At 41.3% G+C, this 22,453-nt stretch overlaps 1 protein-coding gene across 5 annotated transcripts in view; it reads right to left on the bottom strand.

Annotated features, from left to right (window-relative positions):
• Nucleotides 1-22,453, bottom strand: part of ect2 (epithelial cell transforming 2) — a 237,404-nt gene that overhangs the window by 145,774 nt on the left and 69,177 nt on the right. For all 5 annotated transcript variants that reach the window (XM_061684632.1, XM_061684633.1, XM_061684635.1 and 2 more), the window contains exons 11-12: nucleotides 22,410-22,453; nucleotides 8,119-8,344 (exon numbers count right to left, since the gene is read on the bottom strand). The exon at nucleotides 22,410-22,453 is cut by the window's right edge and continues 19 nt beyond it. In XM_061684632.1, coding sequence (XP_061540616.1) covers nucleotides 8,119-8,344; nucleotides 22,410-22,453 — 270 coding nt within the window. The remainder of the gene's footprint in view (nucleotides 1-8,118; nucleotides 8,345-22,409) is intronic.

The raw sequence follows: 22,453 nt of genomic DNA, 5'->3' as shown, positions 1-22,453 counted from the left end.
AGCTATGATAGTCAAAATTAAAGTTCTGAAGAATTTGATCCAAGGGTAGCACATACAGGCTGAACAGGAGGGGTCCAAGAACTGAACCTTGAGGGACGCCATAGTTCATTGCCATTCGATGAGATTGAACACTTCCAATGGTTACAAAATAACTCCTTTCCTCCAGGAAGGACCTGAACCATTTAAGGGCTGTTCCATTTAGTCCTACCCACATTTCCAACCTATTCAGCAGTATATGATCTACCGTATTAAAAGCCGCACTGAGCTCCAACAAGACCAGAATTGACACCTTTCCCGAGTCAGTATTCAACCTTATATCGTTTAGCACTTTGATAACAGCAGATTCTGTACTGTGATGAGTTTGGAAACCTGATTGAAATTTGTGAGAAATTCATTTAAATTCAATAAATTGCTGAGTTGATTAAAAATAACTACAATCTTGGCTATGAAAGGGAGATTTGAGATGGGTCTATAGCTTGCTAACATGGAAGAGTCCAGCTTTCTACTTTTTAGAAGAGGCTTAATGGCAGTTACTTTAAGAGCTTTAGGAAACTCGCCTGACTTAAGTGAGCAATTGATTACTTGCTACAAATCAGCGAGCACAGATTTCGCAACAGCTTTGAAAAAGTCAGATGGTATTGAGTCAAGACAGCTCATTGATGGTTTCAACTGCTGAACCGTTTTCGCTGCAGCTTTTTGGTAAACTATCAAATTCTGGGTGGCTTTCCTGGGTGGCTTCAGATGTAGTATCATTTTATCATTTTGGTGATTTGTGCTGATATTTAATGTGATGGATTGTATTTTTTCACTAAAATAAGCAAATTCAGCTATCTGATTCAGGGGGGTTGTGAGCTTGTCAACCACAGCAAACAGAGAGCGAGTATTGTTGAAGTTTTTACTGATGATTTCAGAAAAGTGTTGCTGTCTATAGAGCCCTTTGTCTGTAGAGGTCATAGTCAATTTGGAGTTCAGTTTTTCTCCACTTACAGTGGGTACGGAAAGCATTCAGATCCCCTTAAATGTTTCACTCTTTTTTATATTGCAGCCATTTCCTAAAATCATTTAAGTTCATTTTTTTCCACATTAATGTACACACAGCACCCCATATTGACAGAAAAAAGCGGAATTGTTGAAATCTTTGTAGATTTATTAAAGAAAAACGGAAATATCACACAGCCATAAGTATTCAGACCCTTTGCTCAGTATTTAGTAGAAGCACCCTTTTGAGCCAATACAGCCATGAGTATTTTTGTGAGTGACGTAACAAGTTTTTCCACACCTGGATTTGGGGATCATCTGCCATTCCTCCTTGCAGATCCTCTTCAGTTCTGTCAGGTTTGATGGCGAACGTTGGTGTGCAGCCATTTACAGGTCTGTCCAGAGAAGCTCAATTGGGTTGAAGTCAGGGCTCAGGCTGGGCCATTCAAAAACAGTCACGGAGTCGTTCTGAAGCCACTCCTTTGTTATTTTAGCTGTGTGCTTAGGGTCATTGTCTTGTTGGAAGGTGAACCTTCGGCCCAATCGGAGGTCCTGAGCACTCTGGAGAAGGTGTTTGTCCAGGATATCCCTGTACTTAGCTGCATTCATCTTTTCTTCGATTGCAACCAGTTTCCCTGTCCCTGCAGCTGAAAAACACACCCACAGCATGATGCTGCCACCACCATGCTTCACTGTTGGGACTGTATTTAACAGATGATGAGCAGTGCCTGGTTTTCCCCACACATGCCACATAGAATTAAGGCCAACAATTTCTATCTTGGTCTCCATCAGACCAGAGAATCTTATTTCTCACCATCTTGGAGTCCTTCAGGTGTATTTTAGTAAACTCCATGTGGGCTTTCATGTGTCTTGCACTGAGGAGAGGCTTCTGTCGGGGCACTCTGCCATAAAGCCCCGACTGGTGGAGGGCTGCAGTGATCTTTGGGTTCTTCTTTACCTGTCTCACCAAGGCTCTTCTCCCCCAATTGCTTACTTTGGACGGCAAGCTCTAGGAAGGGTTCTGATCGTCTCAAACATCTTCCATTTAAGGATTATGGAGGCCAGTGTTCTTAGGAACCTTAAGTGCAGAATTTTTTTTGTAACCTTGGCCAGATCTATGCCTTGCCACAATTCTGTCTGTGAGCTCTTCATGCAGTTCCTTTGACTTCGTGATTCTTATTTGCTCTGACATGCACTGTGAGCTGTAAGGTCTTATATAGACAGGTGTGTGTGTTTCCTAATCAAGTCCAATCAGTGTAATCAAGCAGAGCTGGACTCCAATGAAGGTATAGAACCATTTTAAGGATGACCAGAAGAAATGGACAGCACCCGAGTTAATATATGAGTGTCGCAGCAAAGGGTCTGAATACTTATGGCTGTGTGATATTTCAGTTTTTCTTTTTTAATCAGCAAAAATGTAAACAAGTTTTTTTTTCCCTGTCAAATAGGATGCTGTGTGTACAACCCCAATTCTAATGAAGTTGGGACGTTGTGTTAAACAAATACAAACAGAATACAATGATTTGCAAATCATGTTCAACCTATATTTAATTGAATACACTACAAAGACAAGATATTTCATGTTCAAACTGATAAACTATTGTTTTTAGCAAATAATCATTAACTTAGAATGTTATGAGTACCAAAATAAAAAAAACAACTGACATTAATGAATTAGAGAAGCAAATAGATTTAAATAACAACGAGGACTCTAATAAACATAATCAGTTGCTAATTCTAAGAATGGAATACAATAAATTAAGATTTGATAAAAAAAAAAATATTGCTGTGGCTGAAACAAGCTTTCTATGATCAGGAAGAAAAGGCTTAGGAATTGTTAGCCTGGAGACTTACAAAACTACAATCTGAAAGGCCCATTAATAACATAACGACAACCCCAATTCCAATGAAGTTGGGACGTTGTGTTAAACATAAATAAAAACAGAATACAATGATTTGCAAATCATGTTCAACCAATATTTAACTGAATACACTATATAGACAATATATTGAATGTTCAAACGGATAAACGTTTTTTTTTAGCAAATAATCATTAACTTGGAATTTTATGGCTGCAACATGTTCCAAAAAAGCTGGGACAGGTGGCAAAAAAGACTGAGAAAGTTGAGGAATGCTCATCAAACACCTGTTTGGAACATCACACAGTTGCACAGGCTAATTGGGAACAGGTGGGTGCCATGATTGGGTATAAAAGGAGCTTCCCTGAATTGCGCAGTCATTCACAAGCAAAGATGGGGTGAGGTTCACCTCTTTGTGAACAAGTGTGTGAGAAAATAGTCGAACAGTTTAAGGACAATGTTCCTCAACATACAATTGCAAGGAATTTAGACGATTTCATCATCTACGGTCCATAATATCATCAAAAGGTTCAGAGAATCTGGAGATATCACTGCATGTAAGCGGCAAGGCCGAAAACCAACATTGAATGCCCGTGACTTTTGATCCCTCAGAAGGCACAGCATCAAAAACTGACAATGTGAAAAGGATATCACCACATGGGCTCAGGAACACTTCAGAAAACCAATGTCAATAAATACAGTTCGGCACAACATCCGCAAGTGCAACTTGACACTCTACTGTGCAAACCAAAAGCCATTTATCAACACCCAGAAACGCCGCCGGCTTCTCCGGGCCCGAGCTCATCTAAGATGGACTGATTCAAAGTGGAAAAGTGTTCTGTGGTCCGACGAGTCCACATTTCAAATTGTTTTTGGAAATTGTGGACGTTGTGTCGTCCGGGCCAAAGAGGAAAAGCAAGACAATGCCAAACCACATTCTGCACGTGTTACAACAGCGTGGTTTCGTAATAAAAGAGTGCGGGTACTAGACTGGCCTGCCTACAGTCCAGACAGGTCTCCCATTGAAAATGTGTGGGGCATTATGAAGCGTAAAATACGACAACAGAGACCCCAGACTGTTGAACAGCTGAAGCTGTACATCAAGCAAGAATGGGAAAGAATTCCACCTACAAAGCTTCAACAATTAGTGTCCTCAGTTCCCACACGTTTATTGAATGTTGTTAAAAGAAAAAGGTGATGTAACACAGTGGTAAACATGACCCTGTCCTGGCTTTTTTGGAGTGTGTTGATGTTAATGTTTATTTGCTAAAAACAAAGTTTATCAGTTTGAACATTAAATATATTGTCTTTGTTGTGTATTGAATTAAATATAGGTTGAACATGATTTGCAAATCATTGTCTTCTGTTTTTATGTTTAACACAACGTCCCAACTTCATTGGAATTGGGGTTGTACATTAATGAAGAAAAAAATGAACTTAAATGATTTTAACAAATGAGTGCAATATACCAGGGTGAAAAGTTTAAGGGGTCTGAAAAGTTTCCGTACCCACTGAACGTTCTGATTTCCTACACTTTGATTTAGAGGTCATTACCATCATAGAGCTCCTCCACGGTGAACATGAATGTTAAAGTCTCCCGTTATGACAAAATAGTTGTAGTCGGTACAAATAAGTGAAAGCAGTTCTGAAAAATCCTCCATAAATTTTCTATTGTATCTTGTGGGTCTATAAATTATTAAAACAGTAACCTTTGGGTCGCCTTTAACTAAAAAACAGAGATATTCAAAAGAGCTAAAATCACCCAGTATAATTTCTATACACTGAAATAATGACTTAAAAATAAAAGCAATATCACCGCCTTTTCTCCCTATTCAACACTTGTTCAAATCAACATTTGCTGGTTTTGCCTCATTTAAAATGGCATTATAGCGACTTTCTGTTAAGCACGTTTCATTTAGTAAAGAAAAGTCCAGATCATGGGTTGTAATGATGTCATTAATCAACATTGATTTATTACCCAGTGACCTGATATTGAAAAGAGCTGGTCTCGCAGAGATAACTGGAGACAATGGTTTGATATATTCACATTTTATCCTCACTAAGTTAGTTGTTCTATTTTTTTGTGTCATATTTCTTTGACCAACTTTCTGTCCCTTGTAATTACAGGGATGAAAATGCCTGATCTCCATAGGGGTCTGATTTATTCTGGAAAAAACCCCGCAGATAGTCAGGTTCGCAGATAAGATTCTTCATGGGTGAAGGAGGGGCCCTTCCCATCTTAGTGGACAGTGGTTTCAGGCGAGGGGTGATGGAAGGAAGATCTGATTCTGATCTTGGCGTGGTGTGGGCTGGACTCCAATATTGACAATAGCCTTCACCCTGTCCGTCAGACCTAACATAGGCATCCTTGACAGCTGCATCACCAACTATTGACGTTTCGGGTGCCATTTTTTTCTTGTATGATTTAGTTTTGTACCTTTCAGTGGTGGTGGGGGATGAGCATTCTTGGCCAGGGTCTTGTAAAAGTGGCTCAAATCTATTTGTAAGTCTGATGTCAATGTTTTGCATTGATTCGCATCCTTTTTTTCTTAGCGTAGCGACCGCCCACGGCCGCTCACTCGGGTTGAAGCAGCATGCAACGCAGGCCAGCCGGATTCTGCTGATGTTGTGTCCTCCCTTTTAGATGTTGTCCCATATCTTTGGGCTTTGCTCCCAGTAAATTCCAGGGAGAACTGCTGGATGATCCATTACCGTTTCCAGTCAACATCCATCCTCTTTGTTGAGCTAAGAGGCTGTCTCTCTACACTTCTGCTCACCATTTTGAGACATCAGTAGAGTGGTTTCATTCCCCGACTGTCCATTTACATCCACATACACTTCCACACGGTGGATTTTTGTTTCCAGAATCCTCTTCAGCAGTCCGTGATAGTCCTCAGTGGAAAAGTTGCTAATACCGGGCTTGTGTTAATTAGCAGGCCACACTCACGTAATGGTGAGAGGGTATCAGAAAATATTGGAATATGGCAACAACTGACTATTTACAAAAAAAGTATAGTCCCACAGGTTTAAAAAATATCCAGGAGTCGCTGCTTCAATTTTTTTTTTTTTTTTTTTTTTAAAAGAAGAAAAACAAGCTTATCAGCAAGAAAAAATGTAACCGTAGGCGAAGCAAGCAGAGCGAGCAAAAAGTGTCTGCACTATACGAGAAAGAAGTCTTTTCTTTTCTTTTTAGTACCACATTGTGCACGCGAATGTACAAATCGATCAAGGTGTGTCGCAAAGGTTCAAGGACCGGTGTCACAAAAGATATATTCCAAGCGGAACTTACAAACTACTTGTTTTCCCCTTTGATGCTGGTTGGACAATAAAAGTGTTTTCCAGGCTGACATCTGATGGACGGCTTCTTACATCAATGCAGAACACATCTGCATTTGGCCCGGCCCCTTATGAGACTCTACGGTTTAGTGCCCAGGACCACAATGCCGTGCAATGGACGACATACTGTGTAGGGAGCATTGCAGTTGCACGCATGGGTCATCTTGGATATTCCCTGTCATTCTTGTTAATGAACGTATCATCGTTGTAGGAGGCTTCTTATACTAACGCGTCAAAACAAGGTCTGGTTGCATCTCTTTGGACATTTGCTTTCGTCATGGGAACTTGGCTGTATGCTGTCTAGACTGATGCAAGGGCGTCGGCAGGTCTCGTTGGCTCTATCACCACTGACAGAGACTTGTAGGAGACATTTAATGGGATAAACGGTGGTTCCTGGGGAACATTTTGGTGCTGCAGCACACTGCCCAGGCCTCTCAGACAAGGCTATAGTTTGCAGGCCTTCAGCGAAGCGTTCTTCCACAATTTGCTCCAGTTTCCTCCACCGCTACTCAACTAACCTCTGAACCCATTCAAAGCTCCGCAGTGAGTTGTCACAAGGTCTGCCCCCTTCTAAAAGCAGTGATTCCGGATTAGGTCTGGCATGACCCTCAGTCTTTGCAGCCAGGTCAACAGCCATCCTGGCCTTATAAAGGCAAATGGGGGTTGTACTGTAAATGACTCTTCAGGGCCAGTTGCTTCACCCAGGACAGGTTAGGTACTGGGCTGCCAGCACACCAGATAAAGTATGTGGGGTGCTGACCACATTGTTTCGAGGATACTGGCTGCAGTTCGGTCCCAGCCGCCAGTTTTCACCCAGTTCCAAATGACCGTCAATGAACCAAGAAATAGCCACCTCGCTGGACAAGGGGGCAATTCGATGTGTGTAGTTTTATTTGAGATACTTTCTCTTTCCAAAGAAGACTGGAGGCCTATACCCTAACCCTTTTCTCAAAGCCATCCCTAAGCCTTTCTTTCTCCATGGCCTCACAAAACTCCTTCCACACTCAAGTTTTTGCCTCAGCTACATACCACCAATGCTGCATTTCGCTTGGCCTGCCAGTACCCATCAGCGGCCTCCGAGGTCCTGCAGGCCAAAAAGGCCTAATAGGACTCTTCCTTCAGCTTGATAGCATCCCTCACTGTTGTCCACCCACAGGTTTGGGAATAGCTTCCATGACAGGCACCGAATACAGTACTGCCACAGCTCTGGTCGACCGCCTCAAAAATGGAGGTATGGAACATGGTCCACTCATGTCCAGCACCTCCCCCCGGACGTGGTCAAAGTTTTGTCGGGGTGTTGAAACTCCTGCCAGATGTTCCCAGCAGACCCGCACAATATATTTGGGTCGGACTGGCATTAGGTGATGATTGGTTGAGAGCTCCGCCTCTCTCTTGATCCACTAAAGCCTATTGAGCCCCATAGAAAATGGCGTGGTTGAACAGTGCATGAGATAGAACTGCTATCCTCACCTCCTACTGGAACATTACAAGTGGATGTTAAGTGTAGAGTAATTATTCTGTTTATACAGTAAATACTACTGTATATGTACGTATTTTGATGTATGTCAGAAACCTCTTGTAAAGTTACCCAAAAACCCTACCATCCATCCATCCATCTTCTGTACTGCCTATCCTCAATAGGGTCGCAGGCGTGCTGGAGCCTATCCCAGCTATCTTCGGGCGAGAGGCGGGGTACACTCTGAACTGGTCGCCAGCCAATTGCAGGACACAAACAAACAACCATCCGCACCCACATTCTCACCTACGGGCAATTTAAAGTCTTCAATCAACCTACCAAGCATGTTTTTGGGCTGTGGGAGGAAACCAAGAATCAATTTAAAAAATAAATCTTAATTGAATTTAAAAAAAAGTATACCATTAACTCAAAATTTGGAAAGCATATGGATTGTAGGCTTTTCAAATCATACCTACAGTATACTCGTACCTGCAAAGGCTTTACATGTGTCAGGTGTGATTGTGATGTCCAGCAAGGAGCCCATAGACAGCGAATGTTCTGCTGATGGCCTTTTAGGTGGCAGAGGAAAAGGCGATATCTCTGTCTCCTTTGTCAGCTGAGCAAGGGTGTCCCTTAAAAGCCGACGCTGGCGGTTACTATTGGGGGTGGACAGGGAGAGGAGGGACACCGTTTTCTTCATGGTTGGGCTGACATTCTGAAGAACAAGACAAAATGTAAAATAATGTAAGTCCATTGTGAAGAGACTCAGGAGGCGCTAAAGTGTCTACTTAATCTAAATTGAAACTGACTTCCCATTGTGACATGAAGGCATTAACCAAGTAACCTTGCACTTTTGAAAAAAATCACAGATGATTTTACAGTGTCAAACATGCATATTTAAACGAACACAAAGGACACGTGACTAAAATGAGCTGCAACCAGTTCTATGCAGTAATATCCACAGTAGTTTTGTTCATATCATATGTTAAAGGATGCAATTATGCATTTTTGTACAGTTTCATGGTGCCAGGTGACTATAACAAGTCTGTGACGCACTTTTGACAAAATACCCCAGGGGTCAAGAATTATTGAACGCTTTACACACCCTATTTCTGGGGTTGCTGAAATTAGCCAGTTTGAGAGAACATTGTCTTATGCAAGTGAAGGACTGGACACCCAGCCCCATACAGCTGGCACAATGGCGAGTTGGGTAGTGTCCCAGAAGGTGTGAAAATGACCTGTGGAAAGTACGTGGAATTTCCGACTGACCACTTTCTTCCATGGTACCAAAAGAATAATTGTGCTTTGATTCTTTAAATCTTTAAGCATGACAATGACCATCTCAAAAGAAATTCAAGCAGAAACTTTCCAAAATCAGTTAAATAAGTTAAATGGAGATAAGAATTGTGAGGCTGCTATCAAATAAGGGGTCCGATGTCAAAATGTAACTTGACTTATGTTTTTGATTTAAATAGCTTTTGATTTCAGGAAATATGACTACCTAATCTTGCAAATTAAATGTTCAGTTCTTTAAAGGACTGAACATTTAAATAAATCACCTTGGTTTTGTCATATGAGTCTCCAGAAAAGGCTACAGTACTTTTTTATTTTCAAAAAAATACTCTTATAATTGGGAGGTTTATTCAAAATCAGTTACTGTAATTTCTCATTTATAATCTCCATTTTCTTCCCCCCAAAAATCTTCAAAGTCAATAGTGTGCATTATACATGGGTATTGTAAAAGTTCATTGAAAATTCATTGACAGTGAACAGAGGTATATGAGTTGATGTGTTTTAGAAAAGCCATTAGTTGTAACTTTACATTTACATCATAGTCAGGTTCACATTTAAAATGTTAATAATTCATCTACTCCTTTATTGTGTGTAAGTGTGAGCCTGTAATGCACCCTTGTGTATAGTTTTGACACTGCGGCTTTACGGAGGTATTTTCCATCTCCCACATGACCACTGGCACGTTAGCCAGTTTGCACAATGTCCTGAAAACTAGAGCGGTCATGTGCCCAGATAACACATTCACTATTGGTGCAAGACAGTTAAGACACAACAAAAGCTGCAGAGGGGAATAAACACACAAGCTCAATTAACATTCACATCAAAAATAACATAATAAAAACATGGCATTTACAAGCTTGAATGTCGGGGAATCAAAAAGTTAACCAAACAAGAAAAGGTATGACTAGACTGACATAAAATATTTTTTCTTCAGGAAATTCATATTACAGCCACTGAAATTAAACAAGTATAATGTAGATGGCTTGATCAGGCTATACAAGCTACATATACAGTGAGTACGGAAAGTACATTTTTCACTCTGTTATATTGCAGCCATTTGCTAAAATAATTTAAATTCATTTTTTTCCTCATTAATGTGCAACCCCAATTCCAATAAAGTTGGGACGTTGTGTTAAACAACAGACCTCTACAGAGATTGATAAAAGTCCTAAAATGCATTGCTAATTTCCTGAGGGTCGTTTACCATCTCCTCCGACCATGGACAACCCCAATTCCAATGAAGTGTGTTAAAAATAACTAAAAACAGAATACAATGATTTTCGACCTATATTTAATTGAATTCACTACAAAGACAAGATATTGAATGCTGAAACTGATAAACTTGATTTTAAGTTGATGATTAGTTGCTAAAGACAAAGTTGATCAGTTTGAACATTAAATATCTTGTGTTTGTGGTGTATTCAATTAAACATAGGTTGAACATGATTTGCAAATCATTGTTGCAGTTTTTATTCACAACACCCAGAAACGCCGCCGGCTTCTCTGGGCCCGAGCTCATCTAAGATGGACTGATGCAAAGTGGAAAAGTGTTCTGTGGTCCGACGAGTCCACATTTCAAATTGTTTTTGGAAATTATGGACGTCGTGTCCTCCGGGCCAAAGAGGAAAAGAACCAGCCGGACTGTTATGGACGCAAAAGCCAGCATCTGTGATGGTATGGGGCTGTGTTAGTGCCAATGGCATGGGTAACTTACACATCTTTGAAGGCACCATTAATGCTGAAAGGTACATACAGGTTTTGGAGAAACATATTCTGCCATCCAAGCAACGTCTTTTTCATGGACGCCCCTGCTTATTTCAGCAGGACAATGCCAAACCACATTCTGCACGTGTTACAACAGCATGGCTTCGTAGTAAAAGAGTGCAGGTACTAGACTGGCCTGCCTGCAGTCCAGACCTGTCTCCCATTGAAAATGTGTGGCGCATTATGAAGCGTAAAATACGACAAGAGACCCTAGACTCTTGAACAGCTGAAGCTGTACATCAAGCAAGAATGGGAACAAATTCCACCTACAAAGCTTCAACAATTAGTGTCCTCAGTTCCCAAACGTGTATTGAATGTTGTTAAAAGAAATGTGATGTAACACAGTGGTAAACATGAGCCTGTCCCATCTTTTTTGGAACGTGTTGCAGCCATAAAATTATAAGTTAATGATTATTTCCTAAAAACAATCAAGTTTATCAGTTCCAATATTAAATATCTTGCCTTTGTAGTGTATTCAATTAAATATAGGTTGAACATGATTTGCAAATCATTGTATTCTGTTTTTAGTTATTTTTAACACACTTCATTGGAATTGGGGTTATACATGGTCAGAGGAGATGGTAAACGACCCTCAGGAAATTAGCGATGCATTTTAGGACGTTTATCAATCTCTATAGAGGTCTGAATGCGCTCCCATCTCTGCTCTCAGGGACATTTTGTAGTCATCTCGAGTTTAAGATGGTCACAGATCAGATTAGAGAACCTTGATTGTGACATAACAATGAAAGAAATAATGAAGGCCATTAGAAGTATCACCTAACAGCCCTAACGGCCTGCCTTTAGAGTTTTATAAAAACTTCCAGAAGCAGTTACTGACCCCACTTCTGAATATGCTAAATGAGTCATTTAATAATTGGATCTTACCACCAACTTTAAGACTCGATAATATAATATGTATTTTAAAACCTGGGAAGGCACCAATTGACTACTCCTCAAAAAGGCCAATTAGCCTTATGGGAGTTGACACAAAAATTATGTGTAAAATTCTTGCTAAAAGACTAGACTCACATATTCCTTCTTTGGTACATAGTGACCAGAACGAGTTCGTACGGAGTTGTCTGGGAGTTCATAACATCAGAAGAGTCCTCAATGTAAATCATTCTCAAAGTACTATCAGCGATACAGCACTGCTATCTCTAAATGTTTCAGTTTCAGTTTATTTTTGAAAGGGGACAATGCAATTTCATAACACACATGAAGTACACATGGTTCAAAAAGCCAGAATTAGCCAGAAGGCTAGTTTTCATCTGTAGTCCCCTGGCCAAGATGTAAAAAAGCAATAGAATACATCTACAAGACAATATAATGCAGGATACATAATCAAACTATACTATTAAGAGAGAATGAAACCATAATTTTTTTGATCGTAACAAAAAAACAACATAACATACTTGTCTTTTTAGTGTTGGCAGCTATAGGTGTTAACTAGCCACATTTTCAGTTTTTTTGTGAAGGCCTTGTATGTTGTAAGCAGTTTAACCTCCTCGGGTACTAAGTTCCACTCACCAGCGCTCCTCACTGACCAGGCTGACTTACTGAAAGTGCTCCTGCGCAGAGGAATGAGACAGTCACCTCTGACAGAGCCTCGAGTGACACGCACAGAGCTGTTTCTTTGGCTGAAGAACTCAGCCAGAGGAGCTGGGGCCAAATCATGCAGTACTTTATAGATCAAATTTTAAATCTGCAAATATGTGAAGACTGTCCCAGTTTAAAAGACTGTATTTTTTTAAAATTGCACAGTGATGATAGTGCCTTGGTTTTTTATCCATCACTTTAATTACTTGTTTGTACAAAACTTCCAATGTTTTTTTTGCATTCTGACCAGCCTGGGACCAACTGGTTATGCAATAGTTAAAGTGACTAAGAATCATTGAATGCAAGTAAATTTTTGCAGCTTCAGTTGACATTTCATTTCGAATTGCACGAAAATTTGCGAGGTTTAATTTGATATTTTTACACAATTTGTCAATATGGGCTTTAAAGGAAAGCTGTGAATCTATTATTAACCCAAGATATTTGTATTGGCTGACAATTTGCATTTTTTCTCTATTAACAAGTATGTCGGGGTCAGGGGGGGTCAGGAAATGCTGGACAAACGTTTGATAGAATTGAGTGGCCTTATCTGTTCAATTTGTTACCAACATATGGACTTGAGGTAAAGATTTTGAAATGGTAATAATAATAACACCGGTTGTATTAAGATATCAACTCACTGGTTCTTACAGGTGTTTAGACACTACAAAAGCTTCCCATCGCACCACTCATCAGTAGTAATGCCTTGCTTGTTTCCCACATCCTGTCATGCCTGCCTTTCTGTTCTCTCTCATCTTGTCCTTTTGGTTAGTTGTTGCATGTCCTCACCGGGTGTTCCCCCCGCCCATCCACAAAATAAGAACACGATTTGACTTTGTAACGTTACTTATGCTCAAATATCTAGACTGTCCTAAATTGTTCTGCTGTGGTTCGCACTGCTATTCCCCTTGTCCATTCCGTCCCTCGGTCTATCCCCTAAAACACTTTTCTGTCCGGCTGCATTTTCAATAAACATCAGAATGATTGGGAGAAAAAAAAAAAATAAGCAGAGGGAGTATTTCAAACTCCCCTCTTGCACAGTAAAACATTTCCAGCACAAAAAGCATACAGCCATGCGCCTGAAGTGGATAGGTTAAAAATTAAAATTAAAAATACCCCCTAAATTAATGCAGTTGTTAAAGCAAACTATGACCTGTTGATAAATGAAGTATCAGACTCACTTGAAAGGTGGACCACATTGCCAATTTCAATGATTGGCCAGCTCAACCTAATTAAGATGACTATCTTTCCAAACTTTGAATCACTCCACTTACCATTGTCCAAAACATTTTTTAAAGAAATTAATAGTGTATTTCGTAGATTTATTTGGAATAATAGAAAATCTCAATTTCAGTTTAGATTAATGGACCTGCCATATAATAGGGGTATATTACAGATGCCAAGTTTACAGTTGTATAACTGGGCCACTCAGCTGCGCAGCTTTATGTTTTACTCTGTCGCACATGTTTGGAAAAAGTATCAATATCTAAGTTTCTACTAACCCTATATTTATACTTATCAGATTTTAAATCCTTCAAGAAAAGCAAAACAAATCCATTCCTTAAAAACATTACTGATACTGTATATGGTTTAAAGCTCACAATTATATTGGTGATACACCAACCCCATTTCTCAATTTTGACCTAATTGGGGAAATGCACAGTTCATTCCAGGCCAGGTAGATGGTGGTTTTAAGATTAGTGTTGACAGGGGAATGCGAAAAATTTTAGATGTATATGATCGGGGTGTTTTATTAACATTTAATGACCTTTGTTTGAAATACTCAATTCCTAACAATTTTTTTTTTTCCCCCAAATACAATTAAAACACTTAATTTCACCAAAGCACAGCCAGACTACACATCATCCACCACTGTCCTGTCTTGTGGACATTGTGTTAAAAACATGCATGGGGAAACAGCAAATTTCCACACTATATACAACACTCGTCTCATATGACAAATAATCTAATGATGATAGAAGGAAGTTTAGATAAGGACGATATTGAAAAAGCTGAGTGGGCAGCAACTTGCTTAAGAGCTCATTCACAAACTATTAATACTAATGAAACTACTACTACACAAATGACAGATGAGGATTTACATAATCCCTGAGACTCAATAAATGGTCCCCTGGCATTCCAGATACAGTATATGTGTGAAATGTTTGAATGAGTAAGGTACTCTAATTCACTGTGTATGGGAATGTCCTAAGCTGTTATCTTTTTGAAAAATGGTTGTCTGTATTCTAAGCAAAATCAAGAGTATTTAAGTGCCCTATTTTGCAAAACTTTGTATTTTAGGGATATAGCCAGATAACTTTTCCATCAACTCCAAATGTAGGACTGATTAACTCTGGCCGGCTGCAGGACAGGAGGATGGTTGCTCTATCTTGGAGAGAGACTGAAGTATCCTCGATATAGTCATGGATCAGGGGAATGGCAATGTGTGTTGCACTAGAAGAGCTAACCTATGTAATTAGGGGTAAAGCGTTTGAAGCGATACGGACATCCTTAATTGATTATTAAGCAACAACAGAATAAAAATGAAGCTATGAAGTGTGGCTTTTTCGTTTTTAATATTAATTCTGTTTTATTTTGTGTGTGTGTGTGTGTATAGTATGCTTATACTTTACCAAGTTTAGAGTGGTATGTATGTTCCAATTAAAAAAAAAAAAAAAAATAAAATCAATAGAAGACGTTAAAAAAAACAATAAAAAAAAAAAACAACTAAAACTCAGCTCTCACACTCCTAGATAATGCTAACACCAATGTGAGAATGGTGCTTGTGGATTTCAGCTCCACATTTATCATAGTAGTACTCCAGTAATTGGTTACAAAGCTGAGCAACCTGGGCATTGGTACCTCACTGTGCATCTGGATATTGGACTTCCTCGAACAGATGCCAGAATGTTAGGATGGGAAACACCACCTCCACACATCTATAAACATCTTGAAGACCCAAAGGCGTATGCCGAAAATATTATTGCAGATTGCAGTTCTGCTTTTGATGCTTTTAGTTCTGATCTGCTTATTCAGAAGTTTTCAAAGCTTCAGGTAAATCCTGTTATGATTAAATGGTTTTATTCGCACTTAACAGATAGGTCACAGCAGATAAACAATGGAAAACTCTCCATTAAAAGATGAAAAAGCTGCGAGCTCTCTTGTACTTTTACTGTACAGTAAGTGTCAAAATATTCAGCAAAATAAAATTGTTTTTACTTTTTGTGCATCATCTTCTTCAACTAAACCTGCCACCTTTCCTCCTGATGCTCGGAGACAGACCACTCCCAGGGCCAACTGATCTATGGTCGTGAGTAGAGCGTCGCAATCGTTGCCAGAATGTACAAAATTAGTGCCTACTAATTTTGGGGTAAAATACCTGTTAGAATAAATGTACATTACTTATCCCATATTTACTCTCATAGTATTGGAAAGCATGCATTTAGCATTATAATGTTGATTGTATCATAAAAGTTGATGTCTGTGAAGAGGACTGTGCCCTCATCAAAAGATAGCGGTTGGAACATTTTGCGGTCGAAGGTCAAAGGTTGAAGCAATCAGCGCTGATGAAGAACACATCTGCATCTGCACAATGAGTCATATGTGATTGTTTTACGTTGCTGCTGTGTGCCCTTATCTCAAGATAGCAGCAGCAACGTCTGTGTAATTAGGAACAACCCTAAGGAAATAAAAAGAGAGGGATTGGCAGAGTGTGTTCAGAGTGGTAGGAGGTTGTAACGGCGTACAACTCTGTCTCTTCTCCTTGCGAGTAAAAAGAACCACTCTCTTGTCTTTCTTCCTTGTTTATTGTTTTTTAAATGTTCTAGGTTGTTTGAACCTGACATTAACTTGGTCCTTCGAGCCGGATGCCAAAATACCTAAGGATTCCAGCGGGTGTGGTGGACTTCAGAAAGACCATGGCCACGGCAGGCTCCCTAGAGTGAGCCTGAGATCCTTTTCCAGGAATTCAGTTCAGAGTACCCACCCTTTTTGAAGTCCTTATAGGGGGTGCTGGAGAGCGCTCCTGCTGGGGACTCCATCGTTCTGCTGGGGGATTTCAATGCTCATGTGGGCAATGACAGTGAGGCCTGGAAGGGTGTGATTGCGAGGAACCCGAGTGGTGTTCTGTTATTAGACTTCTGTGCTCACCATGGATTGTCCATAACGAACACCGTGTTCAAGCATAAGAGGGTCCCCACGTGCACTTGGCACCAGGACACTCTAGGTCGCCATTCGATGATCGACTTTATGGTCGTCTCATCGGACTTGGGGCCGCATGTCTTGGACACTCGGGTGAAGAGATGGCGGAGCTGTCAACTGATCACCACCTGGTTGTGAGTTGGCTCCGATGGTGGGGGAAGATGCCGGTCTGAGCTTTCAGGCCCAAACTTATTGTGAGGGTCCGCTGGGAACGTCTGGCAGAATCCCCTGTCAGAAGGGGTTTCAACTCCCACCTCCGGCAGAAATTCACCCGCATCTCGGGGGTGGCGGGGGACATTGAGTCAGAGTGGACCATGTTCTGCGCCTCTATTGCCGAGGTGGCCAACTGGAGCGGTGGGCGTAAGGTAGTCGGTGCCTGTCGTGGCGGTAATCCCCGAACCAGTTGGTGGACAGCAGCGGTGAAGGATGCCATCAAGCTGAAGAAGGAGTCCTACCGGGCCTTTTGGCCTGTGGGACTCCTGAGGCAGCTGATGGGTACCGGCTGGCCAAGCAGAATGCAGCTTTAGTGGTTGTTAAAATTCTGGTCCACCATCCGGCGTTTCAGGAGGGGGAAGCAGTGCACCATCAACACTGTGTATAGAGGGGATGAGGCGCTGCTCGACTTCGGACGTTGAGAGTCGATGGGGAGAATACTTCGAAGACCTCAATTCGACCGACACGCCTTTCCATGAGGAAGCAGAGTCTTGGGTCTCCGAGGCGGGCTCTCCTAGGTCACCGAGGTGGTTAAAAAGCTTCTCGGTAGCAAGGCCCCAGGGGTGGATGAGATTCGCCCGGAGTTCCTAAAGGTTCTGGATGTTGTAGGCGCTGTGCTGGTTGACGTATCTCTGCGACATCGCATGGAAATCGGGGACAGTGCCTCTGGATTGCCAGGCTGGGGTGGTGGTCCCCCTTTTTAAGAAGGGGGACCGCAGGGTGTGTTCCAACTATAGGGGGATCACACTGTTCAGCCTCCCTGGTAAGCTCTATTCAGGAGTGCTGGAGAGGAGAGTCAGTCGGGTAGTCGAATCTCAGATTCAGGAGGAGCAGTGTGGTTTTCGTCCTGGCCGTGGAACAGTGGACCAGCTCTTCACCCTCGAAGGGTCCTTGAGGGTGCATGGGAGCTCGCCCAAACAGTCTACATGTGTTTTGTGGAGTTGGAGAAGGCGTTCGATCGTGTCCCTCGTGGAGTCCTGTGGGGGGTGCTTCGGGAGTATGAGGTACCAAACCCCCTGATACGGCTGTTCGGTCCCTGTACGATCGGTGTCAGAGTTTGGTACGCATTGCCGGCAGTAAGTCGGACTCATTTCCGGTGAAGGTTGTACTCCGCGAAGGCTGCCCTTTGCCACCGATTCTGTTCATAACCTTTACGGACAGAATTTCTAGGCGCAGCCGAGGCGTAGCGGTGGTCCGGTTTGGTGGCCTCAGTATTGCATCTCTGCTTTTTGCAGATGATGTGGTTCTGTTGGCTTCATCAAGCCGTGACCTCCAATTCTCACTGGAGCAGTTCGCAGCCGAGTGTGAAGCAGCTCTGCAACTTCGCCAAGATGTATCTTTTTTGCAAAAGAAAGCTCCGTCGTTCGCTGTGCCTTTTCATATGCAGTGGGTACGTAAAGTATTTAGACCCACTTAAATTTTTCACTTTGTTATATTGCAGCCATTTGTTAAAATCATTTAAGTTAATTTTTTCCCTCAATGTACACACAACACCCCATATTGACAGAAAAAAACGAAATTGAGGAAAAAAATCCTCTGATTATTATGGCATTTAGCAAATAGATCTCTTGCTGAAGAAGTCCAGTTTCCAGGTGCACAGTGAGCTGCTGATGCCTGGGTTGCTAAGTTTTACAACCAGTTTTGTAGAGCTGAAATTCACAAACAGCATTCTCATATAATTAGTGCCTGTATGTTGGAATTAAGTGGATTAAACGGTTATCAAACAAACCAAAAGCTGTACGGGGAACTGAGTGATATACATCTTTTAGGGTGGTTAGGCAGTCACCTAGAAGGTTATTCCCTCTGGTAGGACAGTTAATATGCTTCTTATACTGTTTTTTTTTTTTAGTTCATGGTTGAACTTTGCTCTCTTAATGTCCCCAAAGATAAGGAGCAAGTCTGGGTGTTTTTGCTCCAATTCAATTTCCTGGTGATTCAGAGTTTGCAGCGTGCCATTCACATTAGCCTTGAGGTGGAATTTGCGAAGAAAATCGGTGAGTAGAACAGCTTGCAGTGGGGAAACAGCGTCTCGAAATCTGTACTACTGTTGAGCCCTGTGACATACACCAACTTTTGCTAATGTAGAAGCATGTTTCACGACATTTCGTTTTCCCTAAAAAGCTCTGCTGCCTGGTCCACACAATGAAATTGAAAGCCAGGCAGCTGGAGTACGCAATCAGGGATGGCTTTATTGAGCCAAGTTTCAGTAAAGCAAAGAGTGACAGAACATGTTAAGTTAGCAAGATAGTTATCTTTGCTCACTTCATTTTATATACTCCATCTTTATCCATATTTTATCATTATTATATATTATAAGCCATTTACTGTGTAGTTTAGTAAGAACTTGATTCATGGTTTTGTGTGTAAAAAAAAAAAAAGAATCAATCAAAACCTGTTACTAAGAACAAACTGTAGTAAATGTAGTAGCCATTTACAGTCTATTTATTTCCCGTTTTTAGTAAAGAAAGCAGGTGATTATATGATATATATTAATTAATTATCCATCCATTTTCTGAGCCGCTTCTCCTCACTCGGGTCGCGGGCGTGCTGGAGCCTATCCCAGCTATCATCGGGCAGGAGGCGGGGTACAGCCATAACTGGTTGCCAGCCAATCGCAGGGCACATACAAACAAAGAACCATTCGCACTCACATGCACACCTACGGGCAATTTAGAGTTGTCAATTAACCTACCATGCATGTTTTTGGGATGTGGGAGGAAACCGCAGTGCCCGGAGAAAACCCACGCAGGCACGGGGAGAACATGCAAACTCCACACAGGCGGGGCCGGGGATTGAACCCCAGTCCTCAGAACTGTGAGGCAGACGCTCTAACCAGTCGTTCACCGTGCCGTTATTTTATTATTATTATTATTATTATTATATTTCACAATACATTTCAAGTAGATCACGGTGATCAGCTGTGAGCATATTTACTCAAGCAAACATGATGGAAATGTGTGTGACAACAGTCAATCAGAGTCGACCTTTTCCTGCTCCACTTTCGCTTTTGTTGTATGGTACAGAAAATGTGTCTGTGTCTCAGTTTTTGTTTTGTTTTGTTTTTTTATCTCTAAAACCCAAAAATATAACATTTGTTTATAACATTCACCATCACAACGCTGTTCATGGTGTGTAGCGCTTCACTTCAGAATGCGAGCCTCTCCGGGACGGGATTCGTGCAGTCACCTCCACACCACTCTGTTCATTCAAACGCCACTTCTCTGCTCATGCGGCACTTCTATGACCGATTTAAATTAACGGTGTGAAGAAAAAACATTCAAAGCAGAACATGTAAGATCCCGGAACATTTATTTATTAAAACAACATTACAGCTTACAATGAAAAAGGTACCTAAAAAGACAAGGTTATTTTGTCAGACTCCCATTCACCTAACAGCCTGAAACTATCTATTTCTCGATGTATGCATGTTAATTTTATGTTTACTTTCACTAGGCAGCAAACTTAACACGAGCTAATGTAACATTCGAACCTGGCTGCGGCATGAGCAGAGAGGTTTGGAGGTGACGCCACACTGCACCATTCAGTCTTCGCTCTCCTTTAGAGCCTCTTGTAAGGCAATGAACACTTTTCTCGGCTGGTCAGAGTTAGCCATTGCAACCTTTTGCACCACCTTCTCCCCCCTCCTCTCAACAACTAAACAGTGAAATAAAATTTTACAAAATAAATAAATAATTTAAAAACACTCAAGAAAGTAAACTAGTTCAATGTGTTATTTTATATGTTTCTAGATTTGTTGTAAGGTTGAGTAAGAATTGTTTTAATATTTTTCTGTTCATGTTTTTCATAAAAAAAATTATAGTACACAAGTTAAAGGTGACCTTCTATCAGAATCCTTTTTTTCTGCTCTTTTATGCATAAAATATGTCAAAATGTTATGTGACATTGTTCAAGGTTGGCATGTATGCGATTTGTCGTTTGAATGCAAAAGCCTTTTAACAACAAAACCCGTTTGCCAACGACAGGATTTGAAATCGCTGACAGTGTGACGTAGTTGTGTTAATTACAGCATATTCATATTATACCTGACCACTTTGTGACTGTTTGCCGCCCACTCAATTCAGCCGAACAGCGACACGGCACTTCCAGGTTTTAACGACAGTCTCACCCACTGCAGAGCCATAAAATACACTCTATAACGTATACATATATTGTGTTTTACAATACTTGGCTGTATTTTTTTTTTTATTTTCTGATGCAGTGGAGAGGCTTGCGTTCATTGTCGCCAGCCATAGTCATCCCGCCAATGCCATTCACATGGGTGGGAGCGAGGGACAAGCTCGCGGCAGTGGCTGCCTCTATGGTGTCTCGGCTGACTCACGTTCTCGATTGCTGGGCCAGCAGTCCAGCGCTTGGGGAAGTGTGCTTCACAGTGATTTGTGCACATTTGGGCAGGTATTTGTCTTGCTCGCACCGCGCCAACATACCGCCTTGGTACTCTTCTGCGGCAGTGGTGGTGAGGGAGTGCTCCGCGCTCCCCCACAGATTGTCGGGAGCGGCGGAGTGGTGGAGGTCCCACGCCCGGTGGGAGGGCGCTTCTGGGCAGTCGCCTCTGCGCCCGTCTGCCGCGGATTCTCCGCAACGCGGCGGGAGTGCTGTGAGGAGATCTCCTGCTGCCGCTGAGGAGGATCAGGGTGGTGTGGCAACGCGGCGTGGGTGGGACAGCCTGAGTGCCCGTTTAGTGTGTGTTTAGGTCATTGCGAGGTACAGTTCACAGGTGTAATTGTTTCCAGCATGGGCTAGCTGAGATGTGAGATTGGACATGTGGGTGACATGGGAGAAGGGGCTATTGTGAACTTGTCTTTTGCTCCCATTCATGTAAATGGCGGTGTTCGGATGACCATCATTGGTGACAATAAGTGCATGCCTCGCTATTTCACCAAACACGGTTGCACTGGAAGATGTAGTAGTGAGGTGGTGTTTTAAAACACAACATATAGACTGTATTTCAACAACATATAGACTGTATTTCTATGTACACTTCGAGTGTATAAATAACACCCACGCTGAAACTCGTGAGGGATTCCAGTCTGAACTATGCATTGAAGGGTGACATTTAGCAGACGCAAATATATGGACCAATCAGACCCAAGCTGTTTACAGTGTTTAAATTTGGCAAGATGAGCAATCCAATAAGTGCAAAGCTCATTTACGTGTCACATAATTATGAGAAATCCTACCGTCTAAAATGACAGGTGGAAAAGACCTTGAATAGCTTGAAAAAGGTTGTTTTTGGCATTTCCAACCAAAATTACCATGCAAGACAGATTAAAGGACATTAAAGATTATAATAATTAAATAGTAAAACAGGGATAAAAGGGGACCTTTAATAAAATGTTGAACGACTCTACTTTCTTTAGTTTTAAGTACAGATGCTTTAAAACAATATAGAAAATCGTGATGATAATTGAGACAGGACAATATGAAAAAATATATCGTGATTATTTTTTGGCATTTTGCCCAAACCCTACGTCCAACAATATGTATGTATTTCTAATGACATCAGTTTTCCATTTGATCATGAGAGCACAAGTAGAATGCTGGCAATTTACTCTTGATCCCTACATTGAATAATTACACGTTATATAAGACCCAATTCACATTATACTGTTAAAATGTTACGTTCAGGTAAGGTTGATGCAAAAAAAATTAAAAATTAAAACTTAAAAAAAGACATACATTGGATACAGAAAATTTACCTTTACATAGTGGTACATGGACTCTCCAGCTCGCGCATCCATTT

The sequence above is a fragment of the Phycodurus eques genome, chromosome 8, assembly GCF_024500275.1.
Source record: "Phycodurus eques isolate BA_2022a chromosome 8, UOR_Pequ_1.1, whole genome shotgun sequence".
Taxonomy (NCBI): domain Eukaryota; kingdom Metazoa; phylum Chordata; class Actinopteri; order Syngnathiformes; family Syngnathidae; genus Phycodurus; species Phycodurus eques.
Note: the sequence above shows the minus strand (reverse complement) of the source record. Positions and strands in the feature narration are given on the sequence as shown.